Genomic DNA, 27,622 nt, shown 5'->3' on the forward strand with positions numbered 1-27,622 from the left:
CATGTCTGAAAAGTTTCAGAATTAGAAAGTTTAAGAGTCAAACAAACTGATAGGTGGCACCTCGGGAAAGCAAAGTATCTTATGATTAGCCAGTGGTTTCTGCCAAGAATTTAAAAAAAATAAATAAAAAAAATTCAGATGTACCATTAGTTTCTTATCAGATGTATTTTTAGGACCTTAAGGCCAACTTGGGTTTCAATGGCTTGGAAAATATCTTAAATGCTTAATATATTAAGCTGGTTAAAATTCAACGTGTTTAGCTCATCTCTGGCACTGCAATACTTGATACTCCTAGAATAACTAAAAAAGAATTCAAGTGTTTGCTGAAGAGGAATAGATCACAGAGTGGGATTAGCACACCAGCCATTCAAATCCTACTTGCTTCCAAGAACACTTTTCTTTTTTTTGGCGTAAATTAGAGGTCGAAAGACTTGTCCGGAAACATGTTATCAGGTGCTTTTATTAAGCAACACAATACTCACAAAAGCCACCAAACAAGCACAACATTGGCACTTTCATAAAAAATACAAAAGTATTTTAAAGATCAGCAGTTTGTGCTGTTTTTTGAAATCCGTATACTTATAACTGAAGATTACAGCATCTGGGGAGAAAACAGTACAGAGGAATACATTAGTATCTGGAAAACGTTAGACACCAGAGAAAGTGAATATTTGTTTGACGTTTACATATAAAGTCAGTGCCATTGTTCCCAGTTTGCACTGTTCCAGGCATTTGGGTTAAGTGATCTACAGTACTGGGTTACTGGTGGAAGCCACCCAGCCGACGTGTAACGAAATGTGATGAGATTGTATTGTACCTCTTTTAGATACACAGGTTAAATGGCATAAATACCACACAGACACTGTCTAAATTAAACTTTTTTTGGACACCTAAATCAGTCAGTTATCAAATCATGCTAAATCAATATATGGCAACTGTAAATCGCTTTACGCATCTCCACACTGAAGCCTGCAGTGTAACTATTCTATTGTTTGATAATATTGAGGCCAGAATATTTACAATACACCTCTACCCAGACAGAACGCGACCCGATATAACACGGGTTCGCATACAACACAGTAAAGCTCCGACACCCTGCTCTGAGCAACATGTTAAGGGTGCCGGGCTGGGGGGTTGGATAAGGGGCAGAGAGTCTTGGGGGCAGTCAGGGGCTCCCCCCCCAAAGGGTCTGGGAGGCAGGAGCTGTGGGGGGGGGCACTTTTGGGGGCCTCGCAGTCCCAGAGTGGCCCGAGGGATTAGCTGGGGGCCGGGAGCAGCCCTCTCCGCTTCCCTCGCCCTGGCCCCTGCCGTGTCGCTCGGGAGAGGGGACTTGGAGGAAGGATCCCCCCACACTCACTGGCAGCAGCTGAAGCGGAGCAGCCTGGCCCCAGCCCGCTTCCAGCTGTGGCGCTCCACTTCCCGCAACAGGCGAGTGCGGGACCTTTCCCCAACCCCCCGCACCCAGCGACACAACTGGGGCTGGGGCAAGGAAAGCAGAGCAGGCTGGGGCCACATCGCTCCACTTCCTGCTGCCGGTTAGTGCAGAGAGTGTCCTTTCCCCAACCACCCTGCACTCACCAGCAGCAGCGGGAAGCAGAGCGCCGCGATTGTGAGATGGCAGAGTGGAGCGAGCTGGGGCCACCTTGCTCTGCTTTCTGCCACTGCGTGCCTGTCAGGGGGCTGGAGTCCCTAGAGGGGGCAGTCAGAGAACAACTGGAGGGGGGCCAAAGCAAGTTTGATATAACGCGGGCCTCACCTATAATGCGCTGAGATTTTTTGTGTCTCTCGAGGACCGCGTTATATCGAGGTAGAGGTGTATTTACAGTATATAGAGCAGGGTCTTATTTGTAAGAAAGGTGACAAGAAATTAATGACTGAAGGGGTAGTATGTTGACTAGAGAGATTCATTAGCAGAGCAGCAGAGATTGGAGCCTGCTTGGCAACAGTTTGTTCCTTGAACCGTCATTAAATTCTGCCTCAAGTACATGCAAATCATGGTAACTTGTACTACACAATCTGAAGATTTTTTTTTTTTTAAAAAAGGTAAGAAATATGAAATGCCTCCCAAATTTTCCCCCCAAACATACCAAAGTGAAGTTTTAATCAAGGGAAGAGGAGCAAGATCAAAACTTATGTTTCCCCAGAATTATGCTATTAATAGCTGACCCAAAATGACTTACATTTTTCTGATTCAAAGAAACTTGCCTCATACCGTCTTTCTTCTTAGAAATCCGAATAATGTTTCAACCTGAAACAAAAAGTTAAGCACTTAAACTAAACCACCTTACAAGCTATCTGTCTCCTCCTCATTGTAGGAGACAGACAACTTTCATTATTACGGTGTCTGGAAACACTCGGTATTCTCATGTATAATCCCAAACATTTCCCCTAGAGTATATTTTACTACAGAGAGCCTTGTTACAAGATCATATATCAGGCTAGTTTGTGGGACTGTACAAAGTATATTCTTCAAATGTTAACAGCTCAGGGAAGAGATGCACATGAAGAATCAATACAGATATGCTGTTCCCAAATTCATATTAAAGGAGGAAGTGACAAGATGCACACATTAACTATCTTTTTTTGCAGTCTTACTGTTGTAAGCCTTATCCTCATAACCGCCCCCAACACAACACTTGTCAACCTATATCAAGGCTAATTTATATTGTGAGATTTTTATTCTCTAGTTAGTAAGCTTTAAATAGAGAGGGGTTTTTAAACTTGTATCTCAAATAAAGGTTAGAACAATTCAATCTATGCCTTGTTCAATCCTTGGCCTCTGCTGAAACAACTAGGACTATTTTTGGTATGGACGTTTGACTAATATGTGGACTAAACCCCATTTCATCGTCAATTGAAGTGACAAGATTTGCTCTTTAGAACTTGCAATGTGTCTTATGTTTTGTCAAGCACAGTATATACTTCATACATTGCATAAAAGCTAATTAACTTGAGTCTCCAATTTGAGGTAGTGCCCTAGAGATCAAAGACTATTCTTACCATACCAGTGTCCGTAGCCATCTATTCCCCTCCTTAAATACAGTAAAGTGTCCTTAAAACAAAAAAATTGAAGTTAATTTAATACACACCTATACAACAAAGCTTTGCCTTTGTTGTTTCCTATGGAAAAAAACCCACTTCTGGGAGAGAAGTCCATCGACTGAGCAAGATAAATGAGCTTTCTTCTGAACACTGGGAAGTTTGAGAATACAGTAAGTGAAGGAATGTGTACCTATTAAGAGAAAGATATAGTTATCAATTATAACTGGGTAAAAAACAAAACCAAAAATGACTAAAAAGGAGTATGAGTGGCACCTTAGAGACTAACCTGTCATTATGCAAGTCACTGCATTTAGCCGTACGGAGTGGAAATCTATCAACTTCATGAAATTGGTTAGTCTCTAAGGTGCCACTAGTACTCCTTTTCTTTTTGCGAATACAGACTAACATGGCTACTACTCTGAAAAATGACTAAGTTTCCAGAAGCCATGCAGTAAAAAAAAATTATAAAAGTTTAAGAAGTGAACAGGATACCTCAATGTATCCACTTTAAACAACTATTTTCAGAGGGATATATTTCATTTTAATACCAGCATTACATTTCCAGGGCATCCTTTTTTGCACATTGAGTTTATTTTGAGAAAAATGAATAATGCTTACTTCAAAATGATTCCTAGCACCAGGACAAAGGACTAATATTTTGAGACAGCTGTAGAGTTTGTTACTATTAACTAATTTAATATTATTCAGCAACTCAAATGATGTAACACTTAAGGTACATTTAAAGCCCATAATAAAGCATCAATATTCAATTGACTCAACCTTAAGAAAGTAGCCCTTTAAAAAAAGAGTTTCATATAGAGGTATTTCTTTGCTAAAAGCTGATTCACTAAAATGTCGAAACCTTAGCACTGTTGAAATGAAAGCCAAATAATTGTTACTGTTCAGTAACGCTAAATACTAAAAAGTACACAATAGGGCCGGGAAAAATCCATTTCCATGTGGTAGACAAGAAGTATTACTTAGCAAGTGCCATCAGCCTGTACAGAACCTAAGCTTTTATTATTGAAGTTACAATATTATTCTAGCTTGTATGCTCAGGAAGAGAAAGAGAATCACATGTTGAAGATTAAGTGATATTCTACGCTATTGTCCTCCCAAGTCTGCAGGCTGATGGGAACAAGGAGGCAGCAGTAAAAACAAACAAGAAATTAGCTCAATTTCATTCTGCTGTAGCTTGGGAAATTGAGGAGCTACAACAGAGGCAGTCATTTGAGGATTTAAGAGGCTTGGGAAAAGTTAGATTAACAAGGATCCAACATCAACTCCAAGGCTGTGGATTAGGAAGAGGGAAAAAAAAAAAGTGATCCTTCTGCCTGCCTTCCAGTAACTGAATGAAAGGCTTCAAATTTAATCAGATGTCTTAGGACTACATAGGATGGTTACTCAACCTGGAGGCTACCAGCAGCCATTTCCCCTCTCACACTACCCCTCTGCTTCACAGGTATCACAAAGGACACATCAAGCAGTTATAAAAATTGGGATATTTTCTCAGAGATTCAATCTTGTGAGTGAACAAATGCCAGTGCCTCTTCAATCTACCAAAAGCACATTCAATCGTCATTGTGCACCTGCTGAGCTGGAAGTTAAATCTTTCCTCTGGGCTGTTGGGGCCAGCGTACGGCTTAATGAGCCTGGAGTGTAAGGGGTAGACTGGGTCCCCGAGAACCCCTACTGGCATTTCAACATTGCCAAAGGTAATCTGCTCACAGGTGCTGGAACTAGGGGTATTGGTTCTCCCTGGCTTAAAGAGGTTTCTACAATATACAGGGTTTACAGTTTGGTTCAATGGCTCTCAGTACCTCCCACTGTACAAATTGTTTCAGCACCCTTGAATCAGCGAGTCGGGAAAGGAAGCCCCTGCTTGTACCTTTCTGAATAGTCCTGTGTTCTTAAAGAAGTGAGTATCATGCACCCTTCCTGACTAGTCAACACATCAGTGAAGCATCCCTGGTGATCCACCAGCATTTGCAGAACCATAAAAAAATAGCCCTTTCTGTGGATGTAGTCTGTGGCAAGGTGGTCTGGTACCAAAATAAGGACAGGCATGCCTCAGGAATGCCTCAAAAATTTACCTCAGCTGAAGTCTTTATAAACTGGACAGAAAATGAGACAATATATTATTTCCTCTTTCTTTCCATCTTTAAGGCCTATTGTACCAAACAGAAAGCCTGGTTAATAAAGCATTAGCATCTATTTCTGAAGATCTTCTCCCACTTTTTACCCCACCCAATCTGAGTTCATATTTATTTGATAGAATCGTTTTCAATTTGTCTTGACTTCATAAGCTTCTCCTTGTTTTGAGGATTAACATATCTAGTCTAGAACTAATCCTAAACAGGCCCTGACAGCTCAGGTACTAATTCAAGGTATCATCTTGTCACAACAGCAAACGTTTTCTGTATTTGAAACAGATTAAAAAAGGTATTTTGGGTGCTCACTTATCCCTAATACACTTCTTCATAGATTTAATGGGCCAGTACTTCTACAGTATTTTCACCTCAAGATCACTAGATACATGCATTTAAATTATACTGATTCTTCTCTCATCAGTGTAGTGCATGTCATTATCTTGGGATTATCTTTCATAGCTTTGTTATGTGATAATAGAACAGTTTTAAGTCATTTTATACACTGAGACCAGTCAGCTAACCTCTAATTTTCTTCCAGTCAAGCATTTTAATGACACTATGTCTGGTTTCTTTTCATTAGAAATAACAGGTTTAGCTCCATTAAGCATTAATGTGATTTGACTGCTACCACAGTACTAGTCTAATGAATACAAATCATGTAGTCTTGCCTCAGATTTACTGTGGAGGATCTCTGATATGCAGAACCAAAACCAACAGACCAAACTACATCTTTCAATTTGAATTTACGCTGATTTCAGTAGCATCTCAAACTACTACAGTTAAGAACATGTACATTAGTACCACCCTATTTGCCTAAAACAGATAATAGCAGCATGGAGAAAGGAAGGTAGCTGAGCTTTACTTTACCAGCCTTATCTTCATGCCAGTCAGAAGCTGCACTAAGTTCTCAAGAATTCAGTTCAACCCTCCCAGCTGCTGAGGAATTACGAGAACATGACGACTGTATGTAAGGGTGTGTTATTGTATCTTCCAGTTAATCATTGGATACTGCTTAATTTAATTACATTTTATTTTTTCTAAGTGTGGTAAATCCTATTTTAAAAAGCAATTTTTAATCAACGGACAGCTCTATCACTGGCTACAGAGAAAGAGGACAAAGGAAGAACCAAAAACCTCAAAGAGCTAGAGAAGAAAATCCATAATGAAGAGACTGCTACAACTAAAGGCTGCACTGAAATGCCAGTAAAGAAGTCTGAATAACTATAATGTACTTAGCAGACGGTTACCCTTGGTGTTCAGATTGTCAACCAAGTACAGCTGATCAAAAAGGAAAGCAAGTTTCCTGAAGGCACTGGAGTGAACCAGATATCAAGGTTAGGTTAGGCTCTTCAAGGAAGAGACCATCTTTAAGTTATGTATTTGCACAGTGCAAAGGAAACTGGGAGTAAGGCCCCATGGCACTACAACTGTACAAAGAAAAATGAAAAGTTTAGGGTGTTTGTTCCATAGACCTAGTATCAGATAGCAGAAGGAGGCTGGCACAGGCGTATACCACTGTTAATAAAAGCACTTTCCTGTGCCATTATCCTGTTCAATTTGGGTATTTGCATCACAGCAAACCTTCACTGAAAAGAACAAAGGCTTGACTTACCAGCTTGACTGCATCATCCGCTGCACTGGAGGCCACTGCCAAAATTTCTGTGGTGGGATTGAAGGTCAGAGACGTAGCAGCTGTAACCAAGTTCATTATGGCTTTAACTGGTTTAGGATTGGTTTCTCTGAGGCAAACATCATGGGTATACACATTCACAACTCCTGAACAGGAGCTGGAGAAAGAAAGAGAGAGAGGGGGGAAAATAACTGATAGTCTACTCAAAAAGACCAGGTGGAAAAGAAACATTTTCTCAGTTTGTGACATTAAATTTTAGATTATATCAGAAGCAGTTTCATATCTACATATACCATTCAAGTAAACCTAAACCTTTTTCCCCCCCAACTGAATATTTACTAATATCCACAGTAATAGCTAAACAAAGCATTAACTCTCAAATGTGAGCCTGGGTCCTTAGTTCAAGCTGTGGAGGTCCCTAGTTCAATTCTAAGTTCTGAGGTCAGACTACAGGATAATAATGGTCCCTTCTGGCCTGGTTATCTATGAAACACACTGTGTAATACCTTTTTATAAAAGAGGTTAAGTATTGTAACCTAGAAGTAACAGCAGTAAAGATGAAGTATTCTGAATTCAAGGCTATAAGCTATACACAATTAAATGAACATTCTGAACTACTAGTTTCCAAATGGTTACTCACTTTACATGTCACAATTCTAGACACTTATTCTGTTTAGAAAGTCTCATCTGGAGTAGGCTAACAAAGACGTGTCATACTGTGACATTGACAGGAACTGGGAGGAAGGTGTGTGACCGGAGACAAACAGGGATTTTACATGTACTGCCTCCGCCATGGACAGCGTTCATGTCTGACAGTAAGCTCAGGAGGAGGGTGTGATGTTATTGACAGGAATTGTGACCATACAGATCATTGTTTCAACCAGGGTCCTATGGTTGCACCAGGTCTTGTACAGAGGCGGCCAAGTGGGGTGTCTATGGAAAGGTTGTAGTTTGCTGGTTATGATTATGCTGTCTGTATGTATCATTTTTGTATTTGAAGTTATGAATATTGGCAATGTTCTTGTTTGATTCTAAGTATCCTTAGTGAAGCATTTGGTCAGCTTCTTGAGAAAGGACTATTCTCAGTAAGTGCCCCATCAAGAAACACTTAACTGACAATGGATTTTGGGAGATGCCAATCCACATCTGAGCGTTCCTGGGAACTTTCAAACAAAAATGTAAACAATGGCATTGGTCTGCAAAAAGCTCAATCATCCATAGACATGTGACTTGACCAGGTGGCTACAGACTCCATCTTATTGCTGTGATTTTGCTCACAGAAGAACAAAGGAGTTTCCGCCCACAAGAGAGAATATAAAAGGCCCTGGAACCCCCTCCGTTTTGTCTTCAGATGGCTCAAAAGATAACCTCTCCACCCCAAAGAGATGCCTGAAAGAAACTGGAACAAAGGACAGTAACTATGGGGGTTGAGTGATTGCTGGACCCAGACTAGGAAGGAGTCTAGCCTGTGAAAGAAGCTTATTGGAACATCTCTGAGGGTGAAATTTACCTGCATTTAGTTTCCTACTGTATTAAGCTTACACTTGCGTGTTTGTTTTATTTTACTTGGCAATTTACTTTATTCTGTCTGTTATTGCTTGGAACCACATAAATCCTACTTTTTATATTTAATAAAAATCACTTTTTACTTATTAATTAACCCAGAGCAAGTAATTAATACCTGGGGGACCAAACAGCTATACTTCTCTCTATTAGTGTTACAGAGGGTGAACAATATATGAGTTTACCCTGTGTAAGCTTTATACAGAGTAAAAACAATTTATTTGGGTTTGGACCCCATTAGGAACTGGGTATCTGGGTGCTGGAAACAGGAGCACTTCTCTAGCTGTTTTCAGTTAAGTCTGCTGCTTTTGGGGGATCTGGTTCAGACCTGGGTCTGTGTTTGCAGCAGGCTAGCATGTCTGGTTTAACAAGACAGAGTACTGAAGTCCCAAGCTGCCAGGGAAAACGGGTTCAGAGGTAGTCTCAGCACATCAGGTGGCAGTCTTAAGGGGGTCTCTGTGACCCAACCTGTCACACATACAACTGACAAATATTATAAATTATTTTCTAGTTACTGATTTAAAGGGTATGTGTTCAGGTTTAGATCACATTTGGAGAATTAAGAATGTCCATACTGGGTCAGACCAAAGGTCCATCTAGCTCAGTATCCTGTTTTCCGAAAGTGGCCAATGCCAGGTACCCCAGAGAGAGTGAAGAGAACAGGTAATCATCAAGTGATTGATCCTGTTGCTCATTCTCAGCTTGTGGCAAACGAAGGCTAGGGACATCATCCATGCCCATCCTGGATAATAACCATTGATGGACCTATCCTCCATGAACTTATCTAGTTCTTTTTTGAATCCTGCAATTCTAATGGTCCCTTTCTGTGACTACAGTATTCAGGTCTGACCCACAACAGTTCCATACATAATACAAAACTGTTACTAGTATTCCAGGTACTGAAACCCATTGATTTCCTCCTCATGGAAAGTCACCTTGTTCAACCTACATTTATTGAAATAATCTTATCACCAAGCCAGTGATTCTCTTCAAGATGAATCAAACCATGGTCAAATAATATCAACTGGTCATTACCTCTACGTATAATCTAGTTTAAAAAAAAGGGTTTTAGGCAAAGAATCATATCCTACTCCAGATGCTTTGGTAAGTGTCACATATTATGTTTGTTCAAGTTAAACAAATGCAGTTCTAATCCTGAGTCTTTAACACTGCAGCTGTATGTAACAAAGCCATAAACAGTCTGAAGGTTACATCAATTAAAAAGACAGAATGAATTCCATTTTTGTATTTGGTATGGTCTTAGAATTAAGCCCTCTGAACAGTTATAAAAAGATGCAAGAAAAACTCAGAAGTTCTGTGCTGAAGAGTGCACTCCACTAAAATGGATATAGTAAGGAACAATGATTAAAACCCAAAACCCAAACGTCTATTAAAAAACTCAGTATTTCAAATGGTATATAAAGGAGACAAACTGAATAATCTGCAGTTTTAGAAACTTATGCAGACAAGATACAGAATATTTTCACCTTACTAAGTATAAGGATCTAGAATCTTTCAACTTCTTTAAAAACCAACGAAAAGTAGGTTCTCAGCAACAAAGACCGACCCCAGTTGCTGGACTGGGGAATTAAGAGACTACAGGAAAGTCTGTATTTAAAAAAAAAAAATTTTAAACTCTGAAATCATTATTTCGATAAGATTCCAGTTTGATGTACCAGGCTTTAAATAGTAGGTCTTTTTCAAATTCCTTTAAAAATATTTTATAATGTTTTTTCTGCTCCCCTGTTAAAATTTTACCTAAGGATCTTTTTAAAGCAAGGGTAGATTGATTATGGAAGCAGTGAACCTGACCACACAAGTAGTACCAGCAAACATTTTTCCCCATCTTTTTTTTCAAAACATCTTAGCAAATACTCAATTTTTATTAGTGCAGTTTTCAAATTGATGTGCCTCCTTACAAATCCGTGCTATATTTAAAAAAAAAAAAAAAGAAGTCCAAACAAGGAGTTCACTGTTAGAGAAAGGAAAGAATTGGGACGAGATTGAGGAGGAAAAAAACCTTGAGCTGAAAAAAACCTTCATTTATCAACATGAAGTGGTCACAGGAATCCAGTTTGCATTTTAACAGCTCTGTAGTTGGACCACGTTAACAGTGGCTGCACTAGTAAAAATATGCAGGAAAGAGTGAAACGTTACTGGCATTTAGAAAAAAATCCCTATACTAGAATCTTTGTTAACAGATCACAATTCACCTACAGCTACATGACTTGAATGGAAAGAAAATGGAGAGATTTGGTAATATTACAGTACTATGGACACCTATGGAACACAATTGTTAGGTGTTCATGAGAAAGAACTAAGTCCATGCAGCTCCCCACCTAAAACTCAGGCTATGTCTACCCTGGCCCTTTCGTCAGTCATGGGTGTGGAAAAAAAAAAACGCACCTCTGACTGACAAAAGTTTCACAGAAAAAAGCACCAATATAGACAGTGCTTGGTCAGTGAGAGATGCTCTCCCCCCAAGATAGTTACCGCCGCTTGTTAAGGGTGGTTTAATTATGCCAGCAGAAGAGCTTTCTCCCGCCAGCATAGAGTGGCTAGATGGGAGACCTTACAGCGGCGTCTGCAGTGTAGACAGTCTAAATCTAGCCTCACCTCCTATTCCTTTACTTACCACATTGTGAACAGTTTATCCAAGAGCACCAAAATGACTGAGGAAAAAATAGGACATTGAAAAACTTTAAAATCCTTGGTTTATCATCACTTACCCACATGCCACGTACTGGCCATTTTTTGATACAGCAAGACATGTTCCATGCAAGCAGCCTTCATCAGTGAACCTGTTTAGACAGCGCCTACTTTTCACATCCCAAATGAAAACTTCACCCTCGTCTAATTATGAGCAAAGGAAAAGTAACTGTTAATGAATTCTACTGTATAAAACCTAGTAACAATTACATAACCATGAAAAAATTGGGCACGATCAAAATTTACTTTTAAGATCTACTTTAGAGAAATCTGAACCATGCATGTCTAGAAATATCTATGGTCTCCAAGTTTGTCAGAATAGTAGGAAAAGCCGAGGGGGAGGGGTGCCCCCACACTTGGGAAACAAACTAACAGACAGGCTGACTTTCAAATTTCATACTTGCAAATCAATTGTTTGTACATTCTTGAATAAAGATAAAGGAGTTAACACGTGAAACTAACTTAGCCTAATATGGCAATTCACTTCTATTTATACTATTTTTGGTACAAAAAAAGGCATGCGTCTACATAGATATCAGTAAAAACGTATCTAGCCAGAATTACAGGCCACTGTCATTCCCATTTGGTATGTACTAGATTTACCTAATATTAAAGTATTGTTTTAAATGCAAGTCCCCAAAACATTAAGCCATGTGAGTCTGTATTCTCCACCCAAGTGTTATGTAACAGTCAAAACACAGCAAAAGACCCTGCCACTGCCCAACTTCAGGGGCCTGAATAAGCTTTTAAATTAAACGAACAGAAATCCTCCTTCTGAGGGAAAGGCAAGATCACCTTGAAGGGATAAGAGTACAAAAAGCAAGGATAGTCAGATGCTTCAACATGCCATACCAGTACAGAAAGGCTGTTGGTACAGCTAGGATGTATAAATTAACATGCATTGTTTTCTTCTAAATTGTTGCTCATTTTTTTTCCTATGTGTGTCACCTTGCTTTCAGCTTCTCAGTTTGTCCACAATTGAGGAATGTCAGCGTTTTGACCAGAATTCAGTCTTCGATATGTAGTGTACAGTGCACTTGGTTGTGTGTTCTAATCGACACAGCCAATAGCAACATAACATCAGAAAGCAGATAAATAAAGAAGGAAGATATAAAATCCTCAACCAGAAATAATGAGCAGCTTTTTGATTCAAAGCAGGAGAGGAGAAAGCTGAATATACCAACTTCTTGTTAGAGGGTTTCAAAAAGGGTAAACACTGCTGAATATTGTAAATTTCAGTAGTATCTCTCTTTCCCTCTTAAGTGCCATAACTTCCAAAGTAGGAATAGTAAAGAATTTTCATGGTGGTCAAATTTTTATTAGCAAGTGTGTCAATTCAGGCCAGTAAAGTATTCCCATTAAATATTACAGAGTATGATGCAAGCATTCACCTATAATGATTTTTCTTTAAAAGCAACTTCAACAGGATACGAAAAACCTAGTTTTGCTAAACTGTAAGTAGTAATGACTGTCAAGCATTTTGGACATAATCCTTGTTCATCCTTCTATTCTGCTCACCATCAAACTAATTTCCTTTCATTTGCCTTCTTGCTATTTTACCCTGTATTCAACAATCCCTTAATCTTTTTTGGACGTCAGTGACGGATGACAGTGTATGCCCAAAAGTAAATTAGGGTTTATATACATATTTAGAGAGGTACATGGAGTCTGAAGCTTAAGGGTATCATTTCCAAATGCTACTCTAAGAGCCTAATCAACTACAAATAAAATCCATAAACTTTAGTTTTCAAAGTGATTGAATCTGAAATTAAATGTTAAGAAAACACAAATGACTTACTAGAATTTGTGTAAATTTTGCTGCTATCTGGAGAGAATGCTGATGCAACAGCCTTTCCATTTATTTTCATACTGCCAATCAGCTCCTTTGTCTAGGAGAACAAAGAGTAACAATTATTCAGAAGACCAAGAGAAATCAGATCTTTGTCACTTGTGGAAGTCAAATATTGCCCGAATTCCCACCCACCAACCCTAGTATTTAATTATCAGAATAAGTATATCAAAGAATATCTGATTCCTGCTGCATCTAGCAGGACTTGGGTTTTACAAACTCGGGCTCCAATCCTGCTCTTGCTCTTCACAGGGACATGGGTCCCTCTGCATAGAAACAGTTGCAGATCAGGGCCACAGGGAACATTAATAAAAGTAGTTTATTTTGTGCAATTGCATCTAACCAATGATTCCAGATTTAATTTGAGGCAAATTTCTCTCTATAAATATTTTCCTCACAGGCAATATATGAATGATATTGAGGACCTTTTCTGATTCCCATCATAATGCACTACACACAATTATACAAGAATACAACAGAACTGTTTGTAAGTATTCAACTGGAGAATACAACTGGGTCTACTGCATTTTGTGAATTAGAAGTAAGCTGATTTTAAAAGGTAGCTTCCAAATCCATTAGAAAACATTCCCTCCTGAAACAGGTAACTTTAAATGCTTTCAGATAAGTTCAAGACTATTGTTCTCTGCTGCTGTCTCTCCCAAAACTTGCTCCTACAAAAGGGCAAAGTAATCACTCTTGACTGTCAGGTATTCAAGGGCAGGGAGGACACCTATAAAGAGGAAAAGGACAATCTCTTTTCTTCCGTTTTGTGATACCATAAAAAAGTGTTAATATTGCTTAAAACATGAACACATTAACTTATATTAAGTATTTAAACCTATGCACAGCCTACTCATTTTTGACAGGCTATTTCATCTCCTTTGTGTGTTTTTAGCTTGCTCCAAATACAATATGAAGTTTCAGAGTAACAGCCGTGTTAGTCTGTATTCGCAAAAAGAAAAGGAGTACTTGTGGCACCTTAGAGACTAACCAATTTATTTGAGCATAAGCTTTCGTGAGCTACAGCTCACTTCATCGGATACATACTGTCGAAAGTGTAAAAGGTCTTTTTATACACACAAAGCATGAAAAAATACCTCCCCCTACCCCACTCTCCTGCTGGTAATAGCTTATCTAAAGTGATCACTCTCCTTACAATGTGTATGATAATCAAGTTGGGCCATTTCCAGCACAAATCCACGTTTTCTCTTCAAGTTTGTTGTTTTAACATATAGTATTCTATGCAAGATTCAAGTGAAGTGAAAATGTATCAGGACAATTATGAACACAACAGGAAGACATTAAAATCCATGAACACCTGAAATAACTCGATACTCCCATTTTTCTGACACAAACATTGTTATTTACAAGGTTTTACGTGGGTATTTTTTGTGCTTTTCCTCAAAAAAGTGCATTGGTGTTTTAATGTGAATACAAGAGCTGGATGAAACGTGAATGTGAATGAAAATGTCTAGAAATCTTCAGAGCAAAATAGCAGTGTAAATTTATCCATAGCCCCACTAATGTGCCTCATATAGTACAGGTTACTGCAATGGACAGTATAGTTCAGTCTTCATTACCTGCTCATTTTTAGGTACCTCTGCCAAAATTAGGGCCATTGAGGTAGTGATTTTTGGCATGAATACCGTTTTCCCACTAAGAAATTGCAAATCAGTCTATCACTACCAGATGGATGGGACTTCAAACAGAGTTGAAAAAATTTCATATCCATCACCAGTGTCATGAGTTATCCAGTTCCACTACTAACCATTAACAAAACTGTTTTAAGAAAAAACTCTGCCACTTACAACCCTTTTTTTAAAGCAACAGTTATATCATCATAAAAATGGTGCACCTTATTTAGTGTGGTAAAGCCCCTTCATTTAAAGTACAGAAGTATTTTCAAAATTAAGCAGATGCAAGAGTTAACGGCTTCCAAAGAGCTACAGATATTTTAGATTAGCTGTTCTTAGCCTTTTCTATGGTGGACAACCCCTTGCTCCCCCTAGCATGCCCACTTAGCAATATGAACTGGATAATCACAACTCCTTGATTCCATGACAACATACCCCAGGGGTTGAGAGCCCCAGTTAATGACAAACAAAATAGCTACCTTCATTGCCAACAAATGAAGATAACCTGAGGTCCCAGTAAGCAGCAGTAACGATCCATCTGGAGATACTTCAAACCTTCTGATAAATTTCTCTTGCATTCCTTGAAGAAAAAAAGTAAAAAAACTTTCAGAATTTTAAATTTACACCAATGAGTTTATCACTTTGTGTATCGTACAGCTTCACTGTGAAAAGTGTGTATCTCATAAAGACACCTGTTTAACACTCTTCTCTTATATGGATGAGCTGTCTCTTCAATTAACAAGATCGGGCTGGCTGATAAGCTTTAAATATTTTGTCAAGTTTCATATTCTATCTGGCCTAAGCATAACACAACTGATAGCCAACCTTTTAAGAGTTCAGATTCTAGAGAGATTTGTGTTCAAGTTTTATTTTAACAGAATATTCTCTAAAAGAGTTCAGGCTTAAAAATAAGATTTTGGCAGAGAGCCTCCTTAGAATATTGACATATCAGAGTGTCAACGAGATTTTTTTAAAGTATTGCAACATGTGTATATACTTACTACATTCAGAAGTGACTGAGATCTATAGTAAATCTGGATTGGTACCATTAAGCATTTTACTTTTTCTTTCAAAAGGTTTGTATTTGAGACCTTAAAAAGCATTGAACATCGCAATAAAACCTCACCTCTTATTTGTTGAACAGGAATAATATTTCCACTCATCATGTCATACACATAGAACAGTTTACTGTGTGTACCAGTAGCTATAACTTGTTCTCCATCAGCACTGAAATGAGCCTTATAGACTGGAAAGCTTTCCAGATGTATGCTCTGTATCTTTGGATTAGTTTTACCATCCACCTTCAAGAAGACAGAAAAAAAAAGTTGTTTTTGCTCTTCATACATTCATTTGTAATGTGCCTTTCAGATATATTTCTGTAGGCAAGTACAAGAATCAAGAATGTGTAGTCAATACCAGCTGAAAAAAAAAACAAACAGATCACTCCATTCAATCCAAAAGAAACCTTCAAATTATGCAGCCTGATGAAAACAAATTTCACATATTTCGGATGTGGCCAAAGTACAATAGATGACAGGTGAGAACAGTTTCCAAATAGAGGCCCTCAATTAAGAATATCCCACCCCAACTCCAGCCAAACAACTCAGCCAACCATAATTCCTATGGCGACACATGGAGAGGTGATCCCAGCAACAATCCTATCTAAAGCTATTTTTGGCATAATAAAACTTTTTATATATTTAATATAGCCAACACTTTAGAAGCACATTAAAAAAGTGATCCACAACCTCATTGTTCATTTCACAAATTCAACACAAGCTGCTCACCTGAAACAGTGATATAGACCGATCTAGTCCAGCAGTCATAACTACTTGTGCAGAAGGATGGAACTGCACAGTTCTCAGTTTAGCATCAGAAGGACGTTCATTATTAGCGTCCAAGCAATTTTTCATCTAGAAAAAGACCAGACCAATGTGATTTAAATGCAGTCATTAGTTCCCTATCCAACTGCATGTCCCTCCTCCACTCCACTCATGGAAACAGGGCTTAAAGGGATTTCAGCTTCACTGATCTTGTAGAGTACAGACGTGCAGGAGGGACCTTGGGTTAACCTTGTAAACATTCTGCATAACTGCAGAATATCACCTAGTTCAGACATTAGAGTAAAAGGTATTCTGAAGTTACTTTTCATATTTCTGTGCATTAAAGAGTGTCATCCATAGCACACTATGGAGTAGCTGTAAATAAGGTTTCAACTGACCTTCCATTTTAAGTCTAATTTTGCTTTTCCTCCACCTCAACTTTTGAAAGTCACAAAGGAATGTCAAACTTAAACATAGCACAACAGTGAACAATAGCCCCAGTGGTAGAGATAAGTTCTTCTATTAATACAATAGCAAAATGCACCACACTTTTTTTTTTAAAAATGATCAGAAAATAGTTTACCCCGTTTACTACAATTTAAAAATTGGCAGTCTGCTAATCTGGAACAATATAATAATCTGAAGCAGACTACTTGTTTCAGTAAGAGGGTGTTTCCCAACATGGAGTGGATCACACAGGGGGCCTCAGAGGACTGGGGGTATAGAAATCTGAATTGTTCTGCAGAAGCTCAATTTCAATTAAAAAAATAAGTTTCTAGCTATTATAATTACAAAGAAAACATTCAAAATGTGAAACAAGAGTACTGACTGAAGAGCTTGCAGAGACTCTGAAACACCTCTGAGGGGTGGAATGCCTCATTTATTTCAATGTGTAAAAAATAAGACGCCAATAATAATTAATGTTGACTTTAGGGTACTCCACTGCTCAAAGCATGTAAGAAAGGAGGAGAAATATTATGAAGACCTATACCAGTGTCTCCCAAGGTAGTGGGAGGGAAGAGAAGACTACTGAGGACGAGCCAGGGGGTATAGATGTAAGAATTGAGATAAGTAGGTCTTTAACACCACCTGACAGACTTGCAACCTTGACTAACTGCATTCATATTTCTTGGAGAGGGAGTGGGAGGATTTCAGCTTTCAAGAGTTTGAGAAACCCTGCAGTAAGCCATCCACAGAACCACTGGCAAACACTGCTGCCCAAGCAGCAGAATAGCACTTCTTGTGTTATAAAATATGTACACATATATCAACAGTAACTATATTGAAACACTTTGAAGGAAATGAGAGGGTAGTTTTACCTGTAAAATGTCTCTTGGTAAAGTCTCTGATGCAGACACAAAATTGCCCGTCTTGCGGAGCAGTTCATCATCTTCGTCACTGTCATCTAATTAAAACAGATTTAAAACGGCTTATTAAATGTACAATTTGTTCCTGAATCCCCACATAGCTGTTCTTTAAAATTATCTTGTGTGTTCTCTGCATAAGCAAAAGCACAGAGAGAGCACAAAGCAGCAGGTATCCAGTATACAATTAGAACAGGAAAAATGCCAGGCAATGAATGAATCTCTAAGAGATCACACAAAATAAAGGAACATGTTGAAAGAACTGAACACTTTCCTAATGTATTTAAATAAATTTACCATCATTTTCACTTTTTCTGGCTTTCTTCTTGTCTTTCTGGGCCCAGAAAGGCACTCCTCCCATACTTCGCTGAAATCTAAAAGAAAAAAGAGAACTTTCATATGCCCATTCTTTCCTAATAGCCTGTATATCATGCTGCCAAAAGTTTTCAGCAATTTTTAACACAGTAATAGGGAGACATTAAAACACCCTCCCAACAATCTCATCACCTCACTTAGATACAGCAGCCACAATCTTCCTTTGCTGTTTTTAACAGATCTTTTCTACTCCAGCTTCCGTTAACCGAATTCACTACATAAAAATCTGTGAACAACCTAAACCATACGACATACATATATAAAATGTTCTCTCCCTCAAAAAATAAGGGAAATCTAGTTTTCTTAATAAGGTTTTCTAATGCTTGAGTAGGGCAGTGATGATTTTCAATCTGAGCAAAATACTTAGCCATTTATGTAAAATTCAATTTATACAAAGACTTGCCTAAATAGCTAAGTTCACATGTGTACAAAAAGAGTCCTTAAATGTAAGGTAATATACACAAACGTGCAATAATAAAGGCACATAAATATTATGCTATTTGCATAATACTTCTGTTTGGTTCACAATTCAAGTCTTTATTAAACAATGCACTTTTTCCTGCCTAAATTGCAATCTGAATTGATTTATTAGTCTCTCTTTCTTATTCCCAATTGTTCTGTTGCACACAAAGACAGCTAACGTTCCCCCTGTAGGACTGGATGCATTGGATTGATGAAGCAACATATCTACTTACATATGACAGATTTTACGAAGCCTAAATTTGTATATTATCTGCTCTACCATGTTGAATAATTGTAAGGAAACAGAAAGGAGACTGTCTGCTCCAAGGACACAAGCAACACAATTACGAGCTAAGAATGTAGTTTTTTTCATTTTACTGGTTATTTGTTAAGTCCAAACAACATGGTTGATGCTGTTGGGCACCCTAGCTTTAACGAATTGAAGTTATTTGCCTGAATTCCTTGGTCAAAAGGAGAAAAGGGCATCTTAAATGCTCGTAATAGGGGGAAACTGACTTGACCACAACACATCTAATCTCATGTTACTAAAATTAGCAGCAAAATTCTGTTAACATAATCAATTAACCATTCGTACTGTTCTTGAAGTCTCTTTTGAAGATTTTCTTTGGTAAGCTTCTTCTCTGCATCACTTTTCATCATGTCTTTCCGATAACGATGGGTCATGTCAACTCTAGGAAACAGACATTCTATATGTTAAAGCTTTGAAGAAAGTGTATTAACAGTCCTTATTTTCTTTAAATCTTCAAGAAGCAGCCATTTAAAATAGCAAACTCTGTATTTCTACCAAGTCTTAAAGTCAATACCTCTATTTCCCCGTTTCTAGGATTACAACCTTAGGAGCTTAACTCACATTTCCTCGGCTTCATCTTCATCATCCACCCATGCTGGTTTTTTAGATGGAGGAAAATTATCTTTTGCTTCATTCTCCACTTCTGAGTCACTGGAGTCCTCCCTTAGAAGATTTCCCGTGACTACATCAAGCTTAAAAAAACCAATATCATTTGGTCAAAGACATTGGTCAAATATAACAACTTTAAACAGAAGTTTTAATACAGTTCTCCACATGGGGAGAAAAATCAAGAACAGTAAAACCACCACTCTTCCAGTGTTGGAAGGCTGCGTGGGTAGCCAAGGTGGATATGGAGAGTGTAGTTCCTTCCTCCACAGCAAACTAGCCCCCTCTCCCTGATATTTATCTATCACCTCCCACAAGTGCCCTCCCTGATGGGAACGGGACGGGCACCTACCACCCCTCCCACAGTCCATTCCCCACTATTTCTCATTAAAGGTGAAAGTTTAGAAAACAGTTTATTTATACTAGAAAATACATAATAAAATAAAAGCCACCTGCCTTTTGCTACTGATAGATTAGCCTAAACCAGGGGTTCTTAGCCTTTACTGCAGCCTGCACCCCCTTTGGTTCTCAAAATATGTTCTTGCACCCCTTATCAAAAATTGTAGAAGTAGGTCAGTTCTTTAAACCTAGATATATTTTTTGTTTGTATATTACAGTAATCATTAAAAAATGTATAATGTTAATACATAGGTTCAATGAAACAAAGTAGTTGTACTTAGGTGCCTGTGCTTAATTTGTGTTTTCAATTATTTACCTTCTAAAAAAATCTGGCATGTCTCGCATGCCCAGAAAGAGTATCTCGCACCCACAGGGGCTACGTGCACCCCAGGTTAAGAACCACTGGCCTAAATCAACAGGTTCCAGAAATGTAATAAGATGCACCTTTAAACAAGCTATTCCTATATTCTTTTACTCTTAATGCCCTGTGCACCATGGGAATAAAGGGCAACTCCCCACTAGATCTGGGAACTGTTTCTGCCTCTAAACACATGTTCACTACATCCAAATGCCTGCAGCAATAGCCACTACAACCTGAAGCAGTTTTACACTATATTTAAAACTGATCAGGAAAATAAATCATATAAATTTAGAGAGATTTAGACAGTTCCCTATGCCATTCTAGTAAGGGCTCCCCTGTCCCCTCCCCTCCATACTTCAGTTGAAAGCTCACGCCTGGTCTAGGTTGACAGCAGCACGTATGGATATGCATTGCAGTGAAAAGTTGGCTGTGTCCACAGTGCAGTGTGTAGCTAGCTACACATGGCAGTGAAAGGTTCTAGCAGGGGGAGGCAGCAGGACACTACACCACTACCAATAGCAGTGTAGTGGAGGGGGCTGCTGAGTGGGCACCTAGGGTGCATGCTCACAGGGTTCTGCTGTGTCTTTGCTCTCCTAAGCAGTGCCTCGCCATATGCATTGCTATTTGTGCCCGTGCTGGGGACAGGGACTGCAACGCACTTACTCCATGCATGCGGAAAACGTAGCCAGCCTTGGGAACAGAGATGCCCTGCCAGAGCCTGCATGACCATTTTATTGATTTTAAAACATGAGTTACATCTATCACACAAATTGAAGTTGGCTACTAAAGCCTTCTATGAAGCACTACATCTACATCCTTCTTGGTTTCGTTATAATTTTGCACAACTCTGTTAATGAGCTTCTTGAATGCAATGCGTTCATCTTTGGTGGCTTCTCATGTGTCCGGTACTTCCATTCCTTCAATTGGAATGCTCATTAGTTCATTCACATGATCAGGCAGAAGGCGACTTCTTTCAGAACACAAAATTCTATTCAATGATGAAAAAGAACACTCAGCTGTAGCTGTTGTGACTGGGAGTAGCAAGAGATGAATTCCTACTTCTTTCAGCCCAGGAAACATAGCTCAAAGATTGGGTCGAGCCACTAGTGATGATAAAAAAAGTCAAAGTCAAATCTTCATTCATTCATCGCATGATATTCCATCCTGTGTTCAAATTCTCTATTCTGTCCTGATCACAAGGCAGCCTCATTGCTGGTAGTGCCTCACTCCACTCAACTGTCAGTGTTCTACAGGACAGGCATCTGTAAAAGCTACGTAGAGGTTGAGTAGAATCTAGAAGTCGCTGCTGTAGTTTAAGAATCAAGTCTGTGTACTTTTTCAGTTGTCTTAAACTTCTTGTCCTCTTCACTTAAGGATTCGATATAAATGCCTTCATTAGTCAACTTCTGGACTGAAGTCTTTGCTTCTTCCAGTACTTTTTCAATGGACAGCTTTCTGATTGATCCAAATGTAGCTTCTATTGCTGGACAAAGATCTACTACTGTTGTAGCAGATGCCTGGATGGCATTGTTTAACGACCCAAGTGGTTTCAACAGTAGACTTACAAGAGAAAGAATGGCAAAAGTCTTCTCTGAACGTAGTAGCAAAAGTATTCATCAGTCTCACTACTTAGATCCATCTCATCTTCGTAGATGCTTTCCAAATCCAGTGATAATGGCTGGAGTAATTAAGACAACAGCCAAGGATCGCTCATGAGAAAGCCAGCGGGTTTTCCCAGATTGGGCTAATTTAAACGTCAGTCCCAGTGTATCTCCTATATTTTTCAAGATATTTAGTCTTTTTGGACTTTTGCTGAAAAAAGAATATAACGAAGACACTACATTTATAGCCTTTTTAATGTCTTTTGAAGATCCTGCAGCTCATACTAGTGCTAGTTGGAGTAGATGGCCTCTGCAGTGTGTATAGGAGAGATTAGGGTTACACTTTTCTCTGAGCAAAGCTTGTGCTCCACCATGTCTTCCAGAGAAGTTCGCGGCTCCATCAAATGCACAATCAGCCATCTGTTTGGGGTCCAATTGACAAGCATTTAACTCTAAGATGTGGGTTGTCACAGCTGCAGCCAATGTGTCTTTTATAACTTCTAGAAATGCATCTACAGCCTACCACTGACATGAAGTTAACGTACACAGTGACTTAATACTTGATGCCCATTTGCATCGGTGCATTCATCAGCCATGTATGCAAATTTTTGGAATGTGGTGAGAGAGTTCTTCACTTTTTCAACTGTTGAGTCTTTCACTGTTGCACAATATGCGTCTAGCCAGGCATTTGAGTTTCTTGCAGAAAGATAGAGAGCATTTGCTGGTCTTGTTCGGAACAAGCGTTCAGCTTCAAGATGAACAAGTGACAGTGCACTTAACACTGGCCTTCAGTTTGTAGTGTGTGGTATCTCTTGCTTAAATAGAAAGTATGATGCCACGGCCATGTTTGTTTGCATGAACTATGTTGTGTCTCCAGCATTCTTAACAGCCTCATTAAGTACTTCTAAAATTGGCTTTGAAAGTAGGCTTATAAGACTTTCTGCATGTTGATGCAGTCCAGAGGCCTGGTGTTCTGCTGCCTTTTCACGTAGTTTGTCAGCATTGGCTTTGCTGATTGGTCTGACAAACCAAGCTCCTCCACTTTTACCAATTATAGCATTGGAAAGCTTTCCTTCTTCGTAAGCTTTTTTGCAAGAGGTACACCAGTAGCCATCTTTTGTAACTTCAACAAATGGGAACACTTTGACCGACAAACATCGGGAACTGCCTTTAGGTTTTGGAGACACTGTTTTTTTCAGTAGGTAGTTGTACTTGTGCTTTGGGCTGGTTGGATGTAAATACACCACTTGAACCTTCAGATGACATGTTAATATATTCTTGGTTCTTGATGTGTTCTTCAGCTTGGTTAGTTTGAGGCCTTTGAGTGGAAAAATTGTTGTATTGTTTTTTATCTATTCATTTTTACTTTGACCTGCAACATATAAAAGATATGAATAAAATAAATGTTTTGTTAGGATAATGCAAATTTAACATGAGGATAATGCAAAATACACCAAAACACAACAGGTCTAGATTTCTTTAAAAATATAATTTCTTAAAAAAAATGTATTTAATTTAAAATTGACTTTTCAAAAGTAAGCCATCATGGGATAAGAGGGAAGTCCTCTCATGGATCAGTAACTGGTTAAAAAGATGGGAAACAAAGGGTAGGAATAAATTATCAGTTTTCAGAATGGAGAGAGATAAATAGTGGTATCCCTGAAGAGTCAGTATTGGGACCATTACTGTTCAACATATTCATAAATGATCTGGAAAAATGGGTAAACGGTCAGATGGCAAAATTTGCAGATGATACAAAACTATTCAAGATCATTAAGTCCAAAGCAAACTGCTAAGCGTTACAAAGGGATCTCACAAAACTGGATGACTGGGAAACAAAATGGCAGATGAAATTCAGTGTTGATATAATGAAAAGTAATGCACATTGGAAAACAATCTCAACTATACATACAAAATGATGGGGTCTAAATTAGCTGTTAACACTCAAGAAAGATCTCGGAGTCATTGTGGATGGTTCTCTAAAAATATCCACTCAATGTGCAGTGGCAGTCAACAAAGCAAACAGAATGTTGGGAATCATTAAGAAAGGGATAGATAAGACAGAAAATATAATATTGCCTCTATATAAATCCATGGTACATGCACACCTTGAATACTGTGTGTAGATCTGGTCACCCCATCCCAAAAAAGGTATATTGGAACTGGAAAAGGTACAGAGATGGGCAACTAAAATGATTAGAGGTATGAAACAGGAGGAGATTAAAATGACTGGGAATTTTCAGTTTAGAAAAGAGACAAAGGGGGGATATGATAAAGGTCTTTTAAATCTTGACTTGTGTGAAGAAAGTGAATAAGGAAATGCTATTTAATCCTTCACATAACACAAGAACTAGCAGTCACCCAATAAAATTAATAGGCAGCAGGTTTTTAAAAAACAAAAGGAAGTACTTCTTCACACAACGAAGTCAACCCGTGGAACTCTTTGCCAGGGAATGCTGTGAAGACCGAAACTATAACAGGATTAAAAAAAGAACTAGATAAATTCCTGGAGAATAGGTCCATCAGTGGCTATTAGCCAAGATGGGTAGGGATGCAACACCATGCTTGGAGTGTCCCTAGCCTGTTTGCCAGAAGCTGGGAATAGGCAACAGGGGATGGATCACTTGATGATTACCTGTTCTGCTCATTCCCTCTGAAGCACCTGGCCTTAACCACTGTTGGAAGACAGGATACTGGGCTATATGGACCATTAGTCTGACCCAGTCTGGCCACTCTTATGTAAAAATTAATTATAATAATAATAAAAGTTTAGTACAGAAACTCCCCAACATAATGACCACTACAGCAATGATGTGAGATAACAACCTTGGCAAATAATGCATTTTAAACGTCTTGGCCTACTAGGAAACATATGTATAAAAGTTTCCATTCCCTGTCACAAATCTAGCATTCTGGAGCAAAGTCACTAAAATATAGTCTGACAAACGTTTATTTAACATGCCCCTTACTTTTCCCTCCACTGCACCCCACTCACCACTGTTGTCCTTGGTCAGTGGAGACTCAGAGTTCAGAGGTGCTTTCATGTGAGTTCACCTCCAAGGTGGGGGGCAAGAAGGCACCTTGCTCGTTCCTCCAGCTGCTCACTGTTCGCTCTGGCCACTGTTGTTCATTGTGCCACTGTTCACTCCATCACTCTGTTGCCAATGGCCCTGCGCCATCACCTTCTGTGGCCACTTGCCACTGCGACCTCTCCAAGTTGGTCTCTTGAGGATCCACCCAGCTCTGGGTGATTTCAGCTGAGCTCTCAGTGGAGGAACCTCACTGCTAGTGCAGACTGGGCTATGTCTTCCACAGAAATACTGTCCCACAGCAGGTCTAAGCACTTAGACCTGATTATCAGTGATTTCAGCTGTAGTGGTTGCTTAACAAAACAAAAGACTATCTATGGAGCTTTGTCTTTAAACAGTGGAGAGGAGCAGGTCAAATTGTACTTGTGACTCAGGCAGACCATCAAGCAAAACACCTGTCCCCACCCTCTCCCTTGATGCCCTCAATTAGCACAGGCTAAGTACAGTTCTACTTCCCTTTACTCATACATAAACAACAACAACATTTCATCCCCCCAACCCCCGCCATTCAAGTGATTCGTAACCTAACCCCAGCCAAAATCTATCACTTGGGCAACACAGCTCTGTTTGCTGGATACCTAGTTAGATATTAGGTGTGAATGTAAATACGATCTGGTCCTGAAGCCTTTCACCCCCAGCTCATCACTAGCTGTCAGAGAGAGCTCATTTAGACTTTGCTTACAAACCATAATTTGAAATTATTAGGTTGGCCAACATCACCGAAATGAATGTACTGACATCATAAAAAAATAACAGCTGTATAAGGAAGCTAGTCTATGTTCATACTTTTCAAATCTATTATACTTTTTAAGATACACATTGTATCATATACTGTATGTGCTTTTAAAATGTGTATTAATGTTTCAATTTCAATTCAAATTTCCAAAACAGTCACTCAATTGTCATGTAACTAGTTCACAAAAACTTGGGGGGGGGGGGAATCACTGTTCGGGCCCCAGGTCTCGGAGGGCAGGCAAGGGGGATACAGGGAGCGTAGCTCCTCCCCCCGCCGCAAACCACCCCCCCCCTTTCCATCATCGCCGCCTCCTCTCAAGCGCCCTCCCCGACGGGCACCTACCTCACCTCCCCCTCGCCGCCTCACCTGCTTGCCCGGGCCCCGCAACCGCTGCAGCAGCTCCTCCTCCTCGGCGCCCTGGCTGTCGCCGAACACCAGCTCCTCCAGGCACCGCTCCACCGCCGGCCTCCCGGCCAGCACCCCCAGGTGCCGGGCGCGCCGGGCCTCCTCGCCCCCAACGCCGGCGACTCCCCTCCGCGGCAACAGCCGCCGCCGCTTCTTCGCCGCCCGGACCCAGCCACGCTTCCGCGCGGTGCTCCGACTACCCGCCGCAGCGCCTGCCGGCTCCCGCTCCATGCCGACCGTACCGAGCGCCGAAGCAGGCGGCGTCGCTCGCTAACCGGAAGCGGAAACAGAAAGGTCTGTCTCCCACGTGACCAAGTACTTACCTCACCAGCCCCCCGCCCCCGCCTCTTTCACGTGATTCACTCCGGTTCCCTTCACTCAAGACATTCTCACATGACCCATCCTTCTCTTCCACGTGATAGGCTCCCAGGCCGGACTATTCTATTGCCCCTACAGACGGGACCACTTATAACGACTAACCTTCTGGACGGTAATACGGGGCTCAGAAGCAGCGAATCAGGTGAACCGGTCCATTGCCAGGCTGTTTTTAGCACGCCGCTTCGCACCCCCTCTCCACAAAATGGTTTCGTCCAGAGGGATACGGCGAGCGAGGAGGTTCCGAAGACTCGGGGACCCAATGAGAGCGCGCGGCGGGCTGGGCGCTGCGCGTGCGCGCTGCCGTTATGCTAATGTTGTTGATATTCTGGGCAGGGAGTTGAATTTCTTTCTCTGCCTAAGTGAGAGGCTGAACTTTCCAGGCCACCTCCTGTCCCAGCCGGGCCCTGCCCCTCGGAGGGGAGGGGGGAGAGAGGGAGGGGGCGGAGGGGAGGGGGGAAGAGCAGCAGGCATCCCCTGCCCATGAGGGCCTGATGGAAAACACAAAGGACCTGGTGAGTAGCACAACCCCGGGGGAGGCAGGGCAGCCGCCGCTGCGGTGGGCTCGCCTGGCTTGCTGGGGGGGCTGAGCGCGGGCGGGAGGTGGAGGGGGGCTGCAGAGGTTGTGGGGAGCAGCCCTGGGGCTGCGGGGAGGGGGTGCAGGGGCAGCGCGGGGGGGTTGGGAGCTTGCTCGGGGGGGCGGGCAGCCAGCAGGCGTGGGAACAGTGTGGGAGGGGGCGGGGGGAGACGGAGCTTTCCTTGTGGCTGGGGGCGGGAGCAGAGCAGCTGTGCTGGCCGCAGCACTTGTGTGGGAGGGGAGCAGCCAGGAGCACCCTCGGGCTTCTGTTGTTGTTGTTGTTTCGCTTGTGTGTATTTGCAGGGGGCAAACTGGCGGGGACCCGCGGCTGCAGCCTTTCCTAGGTTCCCCCGGGTGCATGTGGGGGGGAAGGAGCCGCCGCCGCACGCGGGTACGTGGGGAAGGAGCCCGGAGACAGCACTGGGGCTTTGTGCGGGAAGGAAAGAAAACAGCAGCAGCAGTCACAAGCCCTGGTGCTTTAGGCTACTTTGCTCTCCTCTTTTCTGGATTCTCCGCCCCTCCCGGCCCCCTCGTGTGTGTGCCTGCGGGGAGGGAGGGCTGC

At 40.7% G+C, this 27,622-nt stretch overlaps 2 protein-coding genes across 7 annotated transcripts in view; one reads left to right on the top strand and one right to left on the bottom strand.

Annotated features, from left to right (window-relative positions):
* Positions 1–440: 440 nt before the first annotated feature.
* UTP18 (UTP18 small subunit processome component) lies at positions 441–26,717 on the bottom strand. Of its 2 annotated transcripts, XM_077834203.1 has the most exons (15): positions 26,589–26,717; positions 26,070–26,378; positions 19,473–19,603; positions 19,197–19,292; positions 18,062–18,138; positions 17,720–17,805; positions 16,365–16,490; positions 15,704–15,878; positions 15,057–15,157; positions 12,893–12,983; positions 11,115–11,238; positions 6,805–6,979; positions 3,090–3,232; positions 2,181–2,248; positions 441–601 (listed from the first exon to the last, which is right to left on the bottom strand). In XM_077834203.1, exons 2-14 carry the CDS (start codon positions 26,337–26,339, stop codon positions 2,224–2,226), a joined length of 1,620 nt encoding a protein of 539 aa, XP_077690329.1. In that variant the 5' UTR covers positions 26,340–26,378; positions 26,589–26,717; the 3' UTR covers positions 441–601; positions 2,181–2,223. The 2 variants fall into 2 exon arrangements, with proteins under 2 accessions (XP_077690329.1, XP_077690330.1); XM_077834204.1 differs by lacking the exons at positions 26,070–26,378; positions 26,589–26,717 and adding an exon at positions 20,941–22,325.
* The window catches only part of MBTD1 (mbt domain containing 1), a 56,059-nt gene continuing 54,923 nt past the window's right edge, over positions 26,487–27,622 (top strand). For 4 of the 5 annotated variants that reach the window (XM_077834194.1, XM_077834196.1, XM_077834197.1 and 1 more), the window contains exon 1: positions 26,943–26,998. In XM_077834194.1, the coding sequence (XP_077690320.1) occupies positions 26,978–26,998 (21 nt within the window). In that variant the 5' untranslated portion in view covers positions 26,943–26,977. Of the gene's footprint in view, positions 26,629–26,942; positions 26,999–27,622 lie in introns of those variants that run through there. The other variant, XM_077834199.1, reaches the window with a different exon arrangement.

Source organism: Eretmochelys imbricata, chromosome 14 (assembly GCF_965152235.1).
Source record: "Eretmochelys imbricata isolate rEreImb1 chromosome 14, rEreImb1.hap1, whole genome shotgun sequence".
Taxonomy (NCBI): Eukaryota; Metazoa; Chordata; order Testudines; family Cheloniidae; genus Eretmochelys; species Eretmochelys imbricata.